This window comes from Malaclemys terrapin, chromosome 22, assembly GCF_027887155.1.
Source record: "Malaclemys terrapin pileata isolate rMalTer1 chromosome 22, rMalTer1.hap1, whole genome shotgun sequence".
In the NCBI taxonomy this organism is placed as follows: Eukaryota; Metazoa; Chordata; order Testudines; family Emydidae; genus Malaclemys; species Malaclemys terrapin.
In genome coordinates, this window is record NC_071526.1 from 11,198,894 (window position 1) to 11,216,837 (window position 17,944).

The 17,944-nt window shown below is 38.4% G+C and overlaps 1 protein-coding gene across 1 annotated transcript in view; it reads right to left on the reverse strand.

Moving 5' to 3' along the window:
• Positions 1-17,944, reverse strand: part of MACO1 (macoilin 1) — a 50,163-nt gene that overhangs the window by 22,285 nt on the left and 9,934 nt on the right. The window contains exons 2-6 of the mRNA XM_054011882.1: positions 13,217-13,358; positions 10,988-11,114; positions 8,401-8,524; positions 6,920-7,098; positions 3,050-3,548 (exon numbers count right to left, since the gene is read on the reverse strand). Coding sequence (XP_053867857.1) covers positions 3,050-3,548; positions 6,920-7,098; positions 8,401-8,524; positions 10,988-11,114; positions 13,217-13,358 — 1,071 coding nt within the window. The remainder of the gene's footprint in view (positions 1-3,049; positions 3,549-6,919; positions 7,099-8,400; positions 8,525-10,987; positions 11,115-13,216; positions 13,359-17,944) is intronic.

Below are 17,944 nucleotides of genomic sequence, written 5' to 3' on the forward strand. Positions count from 1 at the left end.
TATTATAATGTGGAGAATTGGTACCACTCTTTTTTCTTGGTCCCTATGATCAGTTCATTGGTGAATTGTGACTAGAGCCGGGCAACATTTTTTCAGCAAATACCACCTCTACCCAGATATAACGCGACCCAATATAACACGAATTCAGATATAACGCGGTAAAACAGCGCTCCGGCGGATCAAAACAAGTTCAATATAGCGCGGTTTCACTGTAACACGGTAAGATTTTTTGGCTCCAGAGGACAGCGTTATATAGGGGGTAGAGGTGTAGTAAATATGCAAAAAAAAAAAAAAACCTGCATTTTTGTGGCATTGAAATTATTTGCAAATTTGGGTTGAATTTTGGCCAACCTCTCTCCCAGAAAAATAACAATTTCAGAAGCGTCAAAGTGAAATGTTTCAAAACAGTTCAAATCAACATTTGAAATGTTTCATTTGACCCTAGCAAATTTTTTTCAGTGTTTTTAATTCAGCAAGGAAAAAAACAAACGATTATTCACTCAACTCTAATTGTGACATTCGGGACACTGACCAGCTCTCTTCTTTTCCTCAGAGAGCAGAAGAGGAATCTTATCTTTGTCTGGACTATATAGGCACAACTTCTACTGATGGCATTGCCATCTGCATCCCATTAACACAGGGCTGAATTTGGTTTCCAGGTAAGGTTAAGCAAGTAGAAGCTAGCTAGTTCATTCAGTTATTCTGCGGATACTATAAGTGAGAATTGAACTGAATATTTCAAGTAAAGAAATGAGAAGAAGCCATATGAATTGGCAGAAGGTATGCCAATTAGTGGATATAATCATTATCAGAAGTGAAAAGGGTATTTTCATAGAAGTAATTGTATCCACATTCAGTGTATCTTCAGAGACAAACTAGAGTCAAAATTCCAATTACCTAAAGGTTCCTGCAGCGAAAGTATGAGCCTGACTTGCCAATTAAATTACCCAACAAGGACTTGCTGAAGTTAGACCAGTGAACATGCAACACTACAGAAAAGAAAAAGGAGATGCTAATAGTGAGACGGGGGGGGGGAGGGGGTGGGGAGGGCAAGGGAGAAGGCATAAAGGTGCTACAGACTTATTCTAACAGGTCCCTATCCCTGTTCCATCCCAATTACATGCTGTTTTCCTTCCTTCAGATGGATCTGCAGTGGCACACAGAGCTCGCACAAGGAACTTTGATTTTCTTATTTGCTAACAAGGCAGCAACAATATGATATTTAGATGGATTTCCTACAGAAGCTACATAGAGAGGGTCTTCTGGTACTAATCTTTTACCACAAAGCATTCAGTGTTTGAAGAGGAGTCACTTACTACTCTTTTGCCTACTACAGGATACCAAATTTGCTGCTCTCTGCTTGTTTTGGCTTAATTACAACTGACAGTTATTCTAGGCCTCGATGCTTAAACATGATATGGAAAGAGTTTGCAGCAGGTGTTATCTTTACATTAGGTTTTGGTCTTTTTCTTTTTGTTTATTTTTTAAGGGGAAGAAGGTCTTTGTTGTTCAATAGTAGGATATCACTTTTTACAGATCAACAGTAAACATGGACCTCTTGCTGTTTTTTTCCCCTAGAAGTGTTCTGATAAACAGCACAAAAGAAGTAATTGATATGTCTGCAAATATAGCAACAACATGACTCAGCTATGGTTGATATCAAATAGGCAGTGTGTGTAGCAGTGGGACCCAACTGTAGCAGTTCACTTTTTTTAACATTCACTTTTTCCATTATATTTTACAGCAGCGATTCCTGAACTGTGCTCCATGGATCACCAGTGGTTTGCAAGGCACTTGCTGTCTTTCCTTGTTCCAGCTGTTAAATCGCATTAAAAACTAAAAATACATTAAATGCTCTCCTAATATTACTTTTCCATGTTGACAACTGTCAGAGATGTTATTCGACTGCAAATCGGAGGTAAGAAACACAAAGGAACAGTCTATCCATGAGACAATTACTGTATTCAAATATACTTCATGCTATGAAAGTCTGAGAACCCCTGTAGTATGGTTAGACTTAGTTATTTCCCCAGACTGTTAGTCAGGTGGGTGGAAACAGAAAACATCAGTGAAAACATACACACGGGCAAAACACAACTTCAGTTCTGTTATTAGCTTGTATCACTGTGTAGTAAAATAGAATCTTTGATCAAAGACAGCATTATGCCATTTACCATGCACATTCTTGAAAGGTACACACAGATACTCCAGTAGAAAATACCACCACCAGGCTGCACAATGTTAACTGCTGAAGAGCCATTTTTCCCCTTTGAGGCAGGAATTTAAGAGGTTCACTTTCATTTTCTATGAAGTTTGCAACTTCCCATTTCTACCCCAACTGACAGCACTGTAAGTACCCAACAGCTTTCCATCTTTATTTAACTCTCAGATTAGCAACCATAAGGACATGTGACTTTTCAAATCATTATAGTCCATAACACAGTGAAATTAAATTTCTGTGTACTATATCCAGACCAACAAGGTAAAACAGACTTGCAGGTGGAGTGTGAATATATTCCTTCGATAATGTAGCAGCTCATGACTTGCATTCAAACCTGTGAACTGAAGATTATTATTTTTTTTTTAAAAGCATTTCCAATATTAGACTTTCAAGTACCATGCCACCCTTTCTGCACTGGAGAAGTAAAAGACATATGGGGCAGAACTTGATTAAAAGTGTTCAATACATTTGTAATGTTACTTTGTACTTCTATAGTGCCTTTAATCAAAGGATTGTTAAAACACTTTATTATGCCTCACAACAACCCTGTGAGGTAGGTAAGTATACCCATTTTACAGATGGATAAACTGAGGCATGGCACAGTAAAGTGATTTGCTTACGCTCACATAGGAAATCTGCAGCAGAATTAGCAACAGAAACAAGATACCCACCTCCCAGTCCATTCTTCTAATCACTAGGCCATGCTGCCTTTCTAACAAAGCCATAAATTGGTTTGTTAATGGTACCTAAAAAAAGGATTCCTAATCTACTGAAAAACAAGCATGATGAGAGAAAGAGGTTGTTATGCAATGAACATATCAAACTTACCTTACCAGTGCATCTGGTTTGCTTAGCTGGTTATTAGGAATACAGTTTTCCATTAAGTCCTTGTGTGTGCTTGGGCTCTTGCTAGTGCATTTCTGTTTTTTCTCATTTTTAGTAGATGAGGAAGGGATGCTCCCATTAGTTGCACTGTGACTGCGAGGTGAGGAGTTCACAACTCCACTTGCATTTTTGTAATTTTTGGATGAGGCAGTGCATGAGTCCTCTTTTAAGAGATTTTCTGTACTTCCAACAAGATCATTATTTAATCTTTTACTATTGATATGGTTTTCCATATATTCAATTTCTTGTATTTTAGAGTCTACTGGTTGTAAAATATTGTTATTTATTCCAAGGTTGTGTTTCTTGGCATCCTTGTCCTTTTCTTTCCCCTTTTCTCTATATTCTAGCTCCGGCAATGTTGTGGATAATTTTTTATTGGCTGGAATGCCTCCATTGTGTTGCAAAAGTACTGAGGAATCCATATCAGGTAATCCTTTGGCTGCTGCAATAGCAAGAAACCGAGATTATTAAATCAATCTGTTCTGTGGCTTCAAGAAACTGGGTATCTATTTTTTAAATAAATAAATGGCAAACCGGTTTAGGGACAACCACCATCAAGATTATATTTAGGAAAAAACATATCAAATACACTTAGATATTTAAAAGTGTAATTTTAACAAACTCACTAATTTTTGGGTACAAACATAATTCTATAAGAACAAGTTCAATTGTAGATACTTACTCTAAAGGGTAAAGAATAAGGGCTTGGCTACACTCGAAACTCCAAAGCACTGCTGCGGGAGCGCTCCCGAGGCAGCGCTTTGAAGTGCGAGTGTGGTCGTGGTGCCAGCGCTGGGAGAGAGCTCTCCAGCGCTGGGGCACTGTTTACACTGGTGCTTTACAGTGCTGTAACTTGGTGTGTGTGTGTGTGTGTGTGTGTGTGTGTGTGTGTGTGTGTGTGTGTGTGTGTCTTTTTTCACACCCCTGAGCAAGAAAGTTGTAGTGCTGTAAAGTGCCAGTGTAGCCAAGGTCTAAATACTACTAACTGAGCAGATTATAAAAGTTGCTAATTAATTGATGAACGTTAAGAGGCTATATTTAGAGAGATCATTAACTTGAAATCTAATCAATTTTAAAAGACCTGTGGTATCTAACACTACGGTACTTTTAATTCCTCTGCCTTCAAATCCCCTCCAACCCCTGCTACTTTGTGTGGTTTTACAAAATTTTTATAATTTTAAAGTATTTCTGTCCTTTGTTACTGTGTGAAAGACCTACACAATCAACTGGGGAAACAGCAAAACAGACTACACATAAAGTGCTGTCAAAAGCACAAAGATTTCCCCCCAATTTTACTTGTTACTCGTAATGATGCCAGGTAAAAAAAAAAAAAAAAAAAAAAAAAAGAGTCAGACAGGAGTCTGAAAGTTAATAGACTTGTTTTTAAAAAGAGGACAAGATTTTAATCTTTATCTAGGAAAAGGGGGATTTTACCAACATATTTTAAGAATATGAAATGTCTACAGATCTCCAGAGCTTTAAGATGAATGTTTATGGTCATATCCAAGTCTAACATTCCCAGTAAGTATACTGGTCTAATTGATCTCCATTTTATTACAGCAGTTAGACAGCCCAGGAAGTGTATTTCAGCATGATATAGTTATTCTTGGTGGTTAGAAACTCTGTTCTACTTCATACCCAATACCATCAACAGAGTCAGGTAATGTATACTCACTAATGTAATACACCTTTTGTACATAAAGCTTCTAGACCAATATACAAAACACAAAATAAAAAAGGTGAAACTTCATGTGGAGGCTTTCTTAAAAAAATTGTTATAAAATTGTTTTTTCCATTTTGTAAAATTAGTTTCACATTGTTTTTGGTAAAGGTTAGGGCCCTACCAAATTCCTGGCCATGAAAAACGCATCATGGACCGTGAAATCTGGCCTTTTGTGTGCTTTTACCCTATACTATACAGATTTACAGGGGGACACCAGTGTTTCTTAAAACTGGGGGTCCTGACCCAAAAGGGAATTGCAGGGGGGTTGCAAGGATATATTAGGGGGGGTCACAGTATTTCCACCCTTACTTCTGCGCTGCCTTCAGAGCTGGGTGGCTGGAGAGTGGCGGCTGTCGGTGAGGCGCCCAGCTCTGAAGGCAGCGCCCCATCAGCAGCAGTGCAAAAGTAAGGGTGGCAATACCATACCATGCCATCCTTGCTTCTGCACTGCTGCTGACAGTGGTGCTACCTTCAGAGCTGGGCAGCTGGAGAGCGGCGGCTGCTGGCCAGAATCCCAGCTCTGAAGGCAAAGCTGCTGCCAGCAGCAGTGCAGAAGTAAGGCTAGAGGTACTACAACCCCCCCCCACAATAACCTTCCGACCCCTCCACAACTTCTTTTTGGGTCAAGACGCTTACAATTACAACACCGTGAAATTTCAGATTTAGATAGCTGAAATCATAGGATCTAAATTATAAATTTTATGACCATGAAATTGACCAAAATGGACCGTGAATTTGTTACATTTCACCTGGTGTTTTGTCATGAACATTTATGTTTAAAAACATAATAAAAAAGTAACTGTTGCCATTGTAAGGTTATTCTAAGCAAGCTAATCAGAGAGGAAAGGCCAAGTTTTAAACGTCTACATTTACCAGAAGAGAAAAGACCAGGTATATGAGAAATATTATTTAACTATTTCTAAAATTGAGACCCTTTTTTCTCTACTAGGCAATGATGCAAGTGTTTTAAATAAACACAGAAAGACTTTGCTAATTCTGATTAATGTCAGAGACCTTTTTTTTTTTTTTTTAAATCTTTGGGGAATTAGCAAGTAAATTAAAAGAGCAAGGATAATTATCACAAAATGTACTTTATTTCACCATTTTTTCCAATTGTAATTAATAGCTCTTCATATTGTACTAGTACTTCTATTATAGTCTATTTGGTAAAAATAATGAAATCTGAGTAATACACTCACTATAGCATATTGTTATTAAATCTGAAGTGGGAAGAGTCTGGGATTTTTGGTGTGAATTATAGAAATTATGTGGACTAGTGAAGGTCTGCTTTAGCGTGCACAATGTAATAGAAAGAGAGCCTGAGACATATGGGGCCTAAGGCCCAAACTAAAATCAGGCCCTGCTGATACAAAGCAGAGTCAACAAGAGTCAGGCTATGAGCAAAAGTCAGGCCCGGTTACAAAACAAATGCCTGCTTGCAGGTTCACTGCCCAGTATATAAACTTGGCAAGAACATGCTGGTGTTGCAAAAACACAGACACTTGTAACAGGTACTAGGCATTATGTATTCACATAAGCAGATTCCAGAAGACCCCGATACGAAGTTATGGTATAAACACACTGCCCAAAGATGGTACAGGGACACACTGACCCCTCCTAGATAAGGTCAGGAAGATAGGATCATGGATGGAGAGGTTTCGATCAAACCAGCAGTTATAAGGTATAGGTATATAACCACGTCAGAGGGGTAATACATAACTTGTTTGTAGCAGTGTATAAAGGAGGAGTGAGCAGGATGAGTGTCTTTTTCTGGCCGGGAGAACGGAAAGTCCCACCACTCACTGAGCTGATCCATTGTCACAGGCATACATGTATTAAGCGTACAAGTAGCACATATAGGGGACTAATACTGTACTTTATTGGCAGGAAACCTGGCCAAGTGCCTTAGCCACTAAACTGAGTCTGTGGTCTTCTTGGGAAGTTCGATCGAAGTCTGCTGTACGGGCTATCTGGCCGAGCCAGTGCAACATACAGAGAGCATACACACGCAGCCAACAACTGACAACACACAGTATTTCTTTTAATTACTGATGGTGGCAGCAAAATACTATGTAGTCAGTATAACCTACCTTCCTCTGCCTCTCTCTCTTGCCTTTGTAGCATCTGTTGCTCTGGGGGTAGAGCTTGCTGGAGAAGCTGCATGTAAAATTCATTCTCTTTCTGCACTTCTTTTTGTTTTCTTAATCGCATTTTGTAGCTGACATAACTTTTGAAGCCAAAGCCCAAAGTCACAACAGGATAGCCAATACTAGAAAGAAGACCATGTTACCAAGTTAATAAGTTGTCCAGCATGCTATAAATATATCTGGATTACACCTGTTACAAAAGACGTGATCTACAATAGTAAAAAGTCTTTTGTCATACTGATATTCATCATTAAAGATGTAATGACTTATTTATTTAGGTAGGCAAAGACACCTTTTAGACAGCTGTCAGACAGGGCAACATACATCACTTAAGGAGATAAGAGAGAACATGATCTAGAGGATTGAGCCTGGGGCTATGAGCCAGGAACTTCAGATTTCTAAACCTAGCTCTCCACTTATTTTATATATGGGCTTTGGCACATTATTTCATGCTTCAGTGCACACACTGGTAAAATGGAGATACTACTACTTACATATCCTTGGGGTAAAGCATGCAAGACCTAAATATTGTCATTAGCTAACAGGAATTTGAGCAATACAGAACGCTAGCAGATCATGCCATTAACTGTGCTAACAAGACACTTAACCAGTGGGAAATTGTCCATTGGCACGACTATACGCCAAATGTGTTCATTTTAATTTGAGAATGGAAAAAAAGTCTCATCCACTAGCAAAAAAAGGAACCTGCTAGCAAATAAAACCGTATTAAATTGATTTAGGCTAATACTCTGCCAAAGAGGTCTTGACGAATGTGTAGACGCATGCCCATATCTATAACTGGGCTGATCAAGGCTGATAAACTAGATCCATACAAGTTTTTATATTTACAGGATTTCTAATATTTGTTTTAGGCTTCCCATCAATTTCTTTATCCCAGTGTAAGTACTTAACAGACCCTGAAATAGAACTACCAGCAATGATATGGCACTGATGACTTCCTAGGATTAAACATATATTCACTAGAAACTCAGCTTTTTACATGCTTCAGGTGTCCTAGATCAGAAAAAAATTCAGTTGCAGCAGGTGACTTAACCATTATACAATATTTTCATTTTCTGCTTAGTAATGACACACTATGTAAATAAATTTGAGTTGCAAACATACTGCCAGAATGCATTGATTATTTGCATAAGTATCTGATGTCATCTTTGCTAATGTTTCTTTTGTGATACTGTGTAAATCTATCTGTAGCTACATTTCTAAAATTCTGATGACAAGCTGGAATGTTTTAATCCAGTTCACAAGGGGGAAAAAACCTCTCAAGAACTTCTGTAACCCAGGAGCAGTGGAAGCTCCCTAAAAGTGTGGGGGGGGCAGAAGGGGAGGGCCCACCAGCACTTGAATCATGGCCCCCACCCCCGTGCTGCTCCTTCCTCCTGAGGCCCCATCCTCTGCATCCTTACCAGTGTGCAGCAAAAGGACGACAAAGGTCTACATGGAAGTTTTTGAGATCTTTAAATCGAATTGCTGCTTCAATATAAACAAAAAGTATCCACAGCGATACTGTTGGCAAACACACACCCCTCTCTATGGAGAAAAGACAAATACAAGCATCAGCAATACATTAAAGGCAGCAAGTACTTTAAGTTATTCTTTTAGAAGACTCAAACAAAAGGAAGTTAGTCAAGTCAGGGGTAAATATGGAATGAAATAAATACTAGCTCTTGGAAAACAAAAAAAACTAAAGATGTTTTAATTAAGAGTTTAGCTCTAAAGCTCTGCTTTATCATCTAGACTCAAATGCTAGGTATCTCAGAAAAATAAAACAGAAAGAGACATATCTGATGAGATACCTTTGCCCAAACCTCTACAATATGGATGAGCCCAAGCGAGAGAAACTGCAGAACTTTGGGGCCACGTTATAGTTTATGATCTTTGTATCAAGGAAAGGTTATTAAATTAGATTGAACTAGTAATACCCATTTAGGTACCTCTTAGTACCTGATGTGAATATGGCCAAAATAATACGAGTGGGTAAGCAGAACACTGGTTACCCAATAGACCAAACTCCTTCCCCAAATGCAGGCAACAGTCTCCTCGACATCCGAAGAAGTGAGGTTTTTACTCACGAAAGCTTATGCCCAAATAAATCTGTTAGTCTTTAAGGTGCCACCAGACTCCTTGTTGTTTTTGTAGATACAGACTAACACGGCTACCCCCTGATACTAGTCTCCTTGACACACATTTTAGATTAGTTGAGCATTTGGGAGCCCATGCAGACTTTTTTCTGCACTATTCTCATACTCTTTCATTTGTGCAATTAGGAGTCATACAAAGGGAGGGAGAGAACTTTCCTTGGACAGCAGAAAACAGAATTGGCCACTTGTCAATGTTATTAATCTGATATGTAGTAATTATATTATAGGCCAATTTAAGTTGTAATCGGTTACCTTAAATAATAGCTTTGTTCTTTGTCGTCCATCCATATCATCCAGCAGTAGTTTACTACACAACTTTCCATCTACATGAATGCAACTTTAGGGCATGGATTCTCAACCTGGCGGTCATGAACTTCCAGGGAGTTGTCACCACCCTGCCTGCCCACACTGCTAAATGTGAAGGGAATTCCAGCTAGATTTCAACAGCGAAGAGCCACTACTTTAGGGTTATCCAGACCTGCTGAATACAGCAGTATTTGATGGACGGTCTGACTCAGCAATCACCAGTAGGAATGCTAATGATTTATTCTGCTGCATGGGATTTAACCACAGAACTCCCATTGACTTTGCGAGTGTTTTTTGAATTAATTCCACACAACTCTCGGAACATTTTAAGTGATCTCAATAGGGAAAGCTAACACTATCCTTTAAGTTACTGCTTTAGGGTTCCCAAGTCTGCTGGCAGAGGCAACCATCTTCCTGAAAAGTGACATCATTTGACAAGAAAAACTTTGGGCAATCATTTTAAATCCTAGAGTTATTTTAGGATTGTTTAAAACATTATTAAAAATGAGCAGCAACTGATTCTCAGTTTCTTCCACTGTGCTCCCACATGCTACATTAGCTAATTACAAATGATTAAAACTGTTGGCAAGATGCTGCCTCCACCAGTGGGCTGAGAAATGCTCATTGCAGTGTTGCTAACTTGTGATTTTATGACATCTTGTGCTATTTGGTGTTTTTCTTAAAGCCCCAGCTTTTTGAGGTATGTGATTAGGTGAGAATCTCCACTTTCATTAAAAAAAAAGTGTCTAGCCCTCATGGTTGTAGAGAAAATTTTGAAAACATAACTTGAGTGCACCCTAAAGGATTAGAAGCCAAATACCCCCTCCCCCCCAAAATGTATTTTTAAAATATTCTTAGGATTTTTAAACCAAATCATGATTTTTTTCAGTCTGACACTTTTTTAAACGCTGGGAGTCAGCAACACTGTCCTTGCAATAAAAATAGTTATTGTGACAAGTGCTTTAACCTGTAAATATCCATGATGCTAGCTAAAGTAATCTTTTAAATAAAGAGGTACACAGCATGTTCTGGTAAGCATTTTTTTTTTAAAACCAGTGGAAGGGGGGAAAAAAACATTTGCTTCATCATTAATCTCTCAGTTAAACAACTCTAACCCAAATAGAAAGAACAGTGCTAGTATTGTGTCACAAAACTCCAGTTCTTTTTGTATTAGTGCTCCAAATTTCCTGATTTAAAAACAGTTATGCAGCAAGGTCAGGCATTCATAGCTAGTTTTTGCTGTTCTGGGGAGTCCCCTAGATACACTTTTCATGCCACTAGTTAAGGTGTCTTACTGTTTACAAAAAAAGTGCATACAAAGAAATCTCAAATACAAATCATTGGGTTAAGGTTATCTTGAAACTACATTAATTCATTCCCATAAAAAAGGGACCACAAAACAGATCTGTGAAACAAACGGAAGGCACAACTCTAGCTGAAAAAACAAGTTTTAATAAATCACAGAAACTATATTTCTGAATTTTGCTATGCAATGGTAAGATTTATATTTAACTAATAAGTTGTAACTAAAAGAATGTTGACCTACCTGTGTGCCAGACATACTGTACCCATACATACGTGCTGGCAGCAAAAAATAGCCATTGTATTGGTATGAAGAGCAGACATATTATATTGGATGTGAATGCTACACAAACAAAAAATACTGAAAAGGCCTGAGAAAAGGGAAAAAAGAAAGCATCTTAATGGTTCAATTATATTCCAGAGGAAACTACCGCTTTATATGCTAAATATGAAGTACAGCGTAGATGACATCAGGGTTATTTCAACATTAAAAGGTTACTACTATTTATAACAATTTGATTGGCTAATGAAGGTTCTAACCGATACATTTACGTGACAAACAGCACACAACTCAGAACTGTGCAGGTTCTATCCACTCTGCCAGCAGGTCTTCCAACAAAATCACTGTGTGTGAACACAGCTGCAGGTAAGACTTCAGCTGTACTGTTGACAGGCCTTGGCATTACTATATTATCCTCTTGATGTCAACAATGCCATTTTGTGATAACACACTTACAAAAAAGGATTAGATATGTAAACGGATGAGAACATCCAGATTATATTAATGGGATAAAAATATATAAGGATATAAATCCTGATGCTTCAGCACATAAGCCAAATCACTGACAGCAGTTCTGAAGAAACTTTCCTTGTTTCCACTGCTAGATAGGACACTGGCCTAGATGGACCACTAGTCTGATATTGGTATGATGCTTCCCATGTTCCGGGGCTCAGAATTGTGAGATCATTCCTATTCTGAGGTGCTGGAGACACTTGGCTTTTGACTTCATGCCTCATTACAGTTGAGGTGTGCAGTTATTTGACTACAACTGCAAGGCCAGCAAGATTTTGTTTCTCACATGAACTAGCAAAAACCCTTGTTAGTACTTTGGGAAAGAAAGATGTTAAAGTCATTAAGTGATTTATAAATACCAAATTATAATTTAAAGGAATATATTCTCTTCCCATGGGCATAACTGCCCCTTTAACAGGTGCTGTGGGCATTTAAAAAGGTGAAATATACGCCTAAGATTTTTGAGATAAAGATTAACCAGTGTTGAGTAACAATCTGCATTAAAAGAATAGTTTTCAGCTACTTTTAAAATATATAATCCTTAGTAAAAAACCCCACCAATCTTTATAACTTTTGTTCACATAAAAACATATTATACTTCATAATTATTTCCCTTACTTTCAACTATGAGTTAATGTTATTAGTGGGTGGCTATTACTTATTTTTAATAATTGTGATTAAAATCCTTCATATTGTTATACTTTTCCTGTTAGGGAAGGTCAAGTAAAGTAAAACCTGGATTTTGAGCCAATTTAATTTAAAGGGACAGTGTCAAGTTAGGAGCCATGTCTGGGATTTCCCAGGGAGTTAGCGCCCAAATTTTATTGGAATTCATTAGCGCTGGGCACTTAACTCCCTAAGGCGTCTTGTAAAACCCTAGCCCATATTTTTAAACACCACATTCCTTACACAAGGAACATCCCAGATTATTTAAACAAAGAATTTAGGTTTCAGTATTTATTTTCAATTTTTAAATGGCTGCCAGATTCCTACAACAAAGGAATAAACTTGAGGCAGTTGCAGCACAACTACAAGGCCTGCAACTTTTCAGGTAGGGGATAGGGAGGAGGAGGAGTGAGAGAGAGACAGAAAGTACAAAACAAAAGACTAGCCACACAATCTAAATACTGTATCATTTTAACATAAAGCTAACTTTCACTCTACTACCAGTATCTAAAAGCTATTTCCAATAAACTGAGCTTCTTTGTTGTTTTCTTGTTGGCACCCACCAGTATTACTAATTTAAAAGACAAGAGGATCATTTTCTTTTTTTTGGTATTGGCCCCCATTACCACGGTACCTGAGGGCCTCACAATCTTTTTAATGCACTTACACTTGCAACACCCCTGTGAGGTAGGAAAGCACTATTATTCTCATTTTACTGATGGGAAACTGAGGCACTGAGAGGCTAACTGATTTGCCCAAGGCCAAATATAAAGTCTGTGGCAAAGAAGGAACCTGAATTCAGGTCTCTGAAGTCCTATGCTCGTGCCCTACCGGCTGGACCATTGTTTCTCTCAAAAGCAAGGATCAGTAAACACATGCTGAATTGGTTGTATGAGGGTACTATAAACCCTGGAACTTTTCCATTGCTATGAGCCCTAGAACTCCGCCACTGTTACAGGTATTTACTATCACAACCAGAAAAATCAGTTTTCAAGTGTTTTCTTTTATACTTACCAAACCCTGGTATCTGAACGAATCGTAAACGCTCCTGATGAAAAGCCAAAACGGCCACAGATATTCAAATCTGAACTCCAGGACAAAGTCTGCCAGCAATACTAGTGCCCACACCACCAAGAATTTCAGGTACAGAAATGTACTGGAAAGAAAAAAAAAGACAACTGACATCAATTTCAACGCTTCTGGTGAAGAGAGGGATGCCAACAAGAGAACAGATTGTTCTGATCAAAAGAAATGTACCATATGCTTTTTTCTTATAATGGTTTTCCTGTAATGAGATTGATCACCTATAACACAAAATAGAGGCTTGTTCAAACACAAGCTGGCTTGGGCTAATGGAATCTTTAAAATTACACAAAATGCTTTTGAATTTTTGTTTTTACGAAGTGGCGGAAAAGGAAACTTTTATTGCTGTTACAAAATGCTTTAGGCCAACCTCTTTCTTTATCACTCTATCATATTTTTTATAAAGTAAAGTTTTGTAAGCAGCTCATTTATCATTCAAATATATGTTGTCATGGCTGAAAGGCTCCAGATTTTTTCTTTTTCTCTCTCTCTCTCTCATATATTTGCTTGCAAAGGCCATGTAGTTTTCTGTGTTTTCCCCAAGAAAGTGCTGCAGAAGTTTGGTTCTCTCTTTCTCTCACGCACACACACAGTTATAATGTTAGCAACTTAGAACTCACATGGCATCATACAAATTAAAGACAGGCAACCAATAAGGAAGTCTGTTGCAATTTCAAACTGCCGAAGTGCTGTTTTTCATAATACTCTTTAAAGTAAAAATGTCCATTTTAAAAATGGGAATATGGAGGCACAATCATACAGGATCTGGAAGAGCCAGAAAAAGAAACCATATTTCCTGACTCTCAGTCCAACACTTTAAGTACTGGACAACACAGGTCTCAAAATATTGAGACAAACACTGAGTGAGCTCTCAAGTGCTTACTTAGGTCATTCTTACAAGTGTTACCATGTTAATTAATATGTTCTGCTACATCAATGAAGCTGGCAGAAGGAAAGGTGAAGAGTACCAGAGGCAAAGAAAATCAGAGCTCCATTATCTTGCTTCATTACCTCAAAATATGACCTCTTACTGCATTATGTTAACTTGTGTAATTATTTTATGTATATTTATACAAACAACGTAACCATTTTTTTAAACCAAGGGCTGCTCCACCATGATATCCTCAAGCAGTCACTTTCTCTGTATCACACGGTCAACAAGCTCAATGGAACTTTGCCCTGGGATGTCTACTGACAAATTGCCAAGAATTAACATGTGCAATGTTGTGTAGCACTGTCTGTCTCAAGTTTCTGTACTGTGCATAGCCATCCATATTATCTGGGAAGTTACATAAGTCTTGATAAAAGATACAGAGAAGAAAGCTTCTGCGAAGAACAAATTTACACATAAGCAGTGGGTTACAAGCAACTGAATACCGGTTAGCCCTGAAGAGTTAGTGGTGGAAATTACTAAGCTTGTTGCCTATCAGATAGATCACTTCATTCCATTTCATTAAAATTCAACAATGTTCTTATCTCAGGGTGATGAAGCAAATTATCACAGAAAGAGAAGCCATTATCGCTTACCAATTCTCTGAGAATTATTCTTTTCTAGAGCAAGGCACCACCTACGGTTTTTACTGGGCGAATTACTGAGCAATTGCACACCTTTTTGCTACGTACATCAAAGAGGATGATGCTCTGGACGCCCTCTATTAGCAACTATTTTAAACAAGACAGTCCTCCATGCATCTCGGAAACCTCCAACCTGAAACCATTTCAGTAATTCTTTAAATAGCAACGCTGAAGTTTCAGATGTATGCAGCCGCGGAATGACTGTGGTGTGGAGGCAGAGTGGCACTTTATTTTTAATCTACTAACCACAACAAAAATGCTAATGTATTTTGGAAGTGATTATAGTAGTACTGGTAGGAAATGCTAGCTTGCAAACAGGTATGCAGTAATCACATTCCCACATCCATACACTCACATTTGTCTGTAAAGTGCCTAGTACTCAACTGGTACTATACAAAGAAATACATGATGTAATTCATCCCCTTTATATGAATGAAGAGATGGATTCTCTGCACTATGAATGAGTGTAAAGATACTCCAGTAGTAAGTTAGTGCAAGTTACAAGAGGAATACTCCCTTTTGTACCCATGGGGTCCAAATGAGTTAAAGCGGGGATGGGCAACCTACGGCTCGTTGGCCACATCCAGCCCATCAGACCTTTTAATCCGGCCCTCGAGCGCCATTGCCCTGGTCTGGCGCTCCCACCAGGGAGCAGAGTTAGGGGCTTGCCCTGCTCCACCCAGTGCTCCCGCGTGTTCAGGACCTGTGTGATGGGCGTGAAGGCATGCATGTTACTCCAGCTGCATAACCCAAACGCGCCTCACACGTCATCAGAGCCTGGAACATCCTAGTCTGGAAAGGGGGTTAATTTGGTTTAATTATTGTAATACATTGTTATGATGGTATATTTATAATAGTAAGTAAGGTTTTATGTTTAATTCCACTAAAATGTATCTTTATTAAATACATTTTTGGGGAATATCTCTGAATTGTTAATTTCATGAGCACTCGTGGCCTGCCATACAATTTTCATGCCCAGATGTGGCCCTCAGGCCAAAAAGTTTTCCCACCCCTGAGTTGAAGTGAAAGATGTCAGGAACGGATACGTACATTGTGCATTCCTGTGAAAAATCATACAATCTATCTATACAATTAGGTCAGATTCCAAGATTTAAGACTAGGAAAACCCCATACTTCCACCTTAATTTCTTGTCATGGTTGGGTTCATATGGTTAAATCAAATCACTATATGGGATGAGAAAGTGACATTTGTGGACCCTCACGGTCTTTTCTGTTTCACTCCACTGTCCTTGGAGAGCAGAGAACAGTGGATATTCCCTTCTCACCTAATGTGTTACTAGATTACCTACTAAAAGTCCAGTTCTGCAACCCTTACTCACTGTGACTAGTCCCATTCAAGCGAATTAACAAGAGATTTATAAACAAGGTATATAAGAAATCTAATAGGCAATGAGGTAAGAAGCTTCATGACCTGAAACACTGTCTACCCCGGACTAAGTCAATTTGCAATGCGACTTTGCTTTTAAAATATTGTTTTTATAATACAATTTCAAAAACATTTTCCCGTATCTATGGTTGAAGTGTTTACACAACAGAATTAAAATATTTGCATACATTTAAATACAACTATAAAAAGATCCTAATAAAGTAATCAGAAATGCTAGTGCATGAGCCTAGGAGATTAACATTTCTTAGGTGATTGCAGCATTGCCAATAGCCTTGCACTCAAATAATGCCCTCAGAGGATAGCAAAACAGCAGCATGACCGTAAAAATCTTAACTTCAACTTAAAAAAAAAAAAAAAAGTATTTGGTAAAATGGGTTTTGGTTGTATACTATGTTTTATTCTTTTGGGGTTAAATTCAGCCTTTGAGATAGGACCTGTACAAAGACCCTCCATGACATAGAACCTCTGCAATACTGAGGTATGAGGGGGGACAGGTGTTGTGGTTGTGTAGTAGAACCTCTAAACTTTACGTGGCAGGGAAGCAGATTCCATCCATGTCAGTTCTGAATACACCAATGGATTTGTACATAAGCAGATCCAACATCCAGATGCTATTATAGTTATTAGGCTGGAAAAACAGCTGTGGCAGGTGTGTGTGTGTGTGTGTGTGTGTGTGTGTGTGTGTTAATTGCTCAGGTTAAGTGTGTTATTTGAGAATTCCATCCCTGAATACTTTTATTTTTCCGTCAAGAAAAATAATGATATACAAAAATATCCATTGCCAATCCACATGTACCTGACTGCCCCATCATAGCATTGTTTGGGAAACAAAGACATTTGAACCAGTCTGTACTTTTCTGCAGCTGAAGTCCATAATAACGGACATGTTCTCTAACAAATTAGTTTTGCCAAATGTAATGCAAATCTAATAATTATTTAGTGTCTCTTCTAAAAAGGGAACACTATACACTTGTATGGGCCTCAAGAAGTACCTGCCTAATCCTATTTTTGACACTGGTGATTTCTTCCAGTTAGTAGGCCAGATGGCAGTGATTCTTAGGAGTAAGAAGAGAGTACCTGACCCCTTGCATGCCCTTGTTCCACCCAGATATGGTGTACTGATGTTTGCTATTCCTGACAAATTCTATTGTCTATGTAACAGTTTTTGTCACCCAAATCAGAGGGGCTAAATAGACAAACAGTGCTCTCCCCTATGCTGATGTGCCCGTACTCTTTAAACATTTCAAATAGCTATGGATGTACATGTAAAATTAAGCTCCATTAGAAAAAAATATGCGATGACCTCTTGTTCTGGTAGGCGAATCACAATTCTGTTCGCTTGTTCTTTATGACAAAAATAATATTCCATGACGGCGTTATTAACAATATTTCTCAATTGCTCTTTTCTTTTCCTTGGCTTTGTACTATTTCCCTCTACTGCCTTAACGTTTGTACTCTTCAAGCTCTGATATTTTCTGGACACTATTCTTCTTTACATTCTCTCACTATCCCTACTGTGCCCCACCTCCAATATGCTCATCCTGCAATGCAAACAGCTGGTATTCCTTTGGTGTCTAGCACCAGCCATTTATTATCCATGACCCTCTCATATTCATTGATCTTTCTAAGCACATCCACACGTCTCTCCAATTTTGATAGCTGTGTCAGTATCCTCG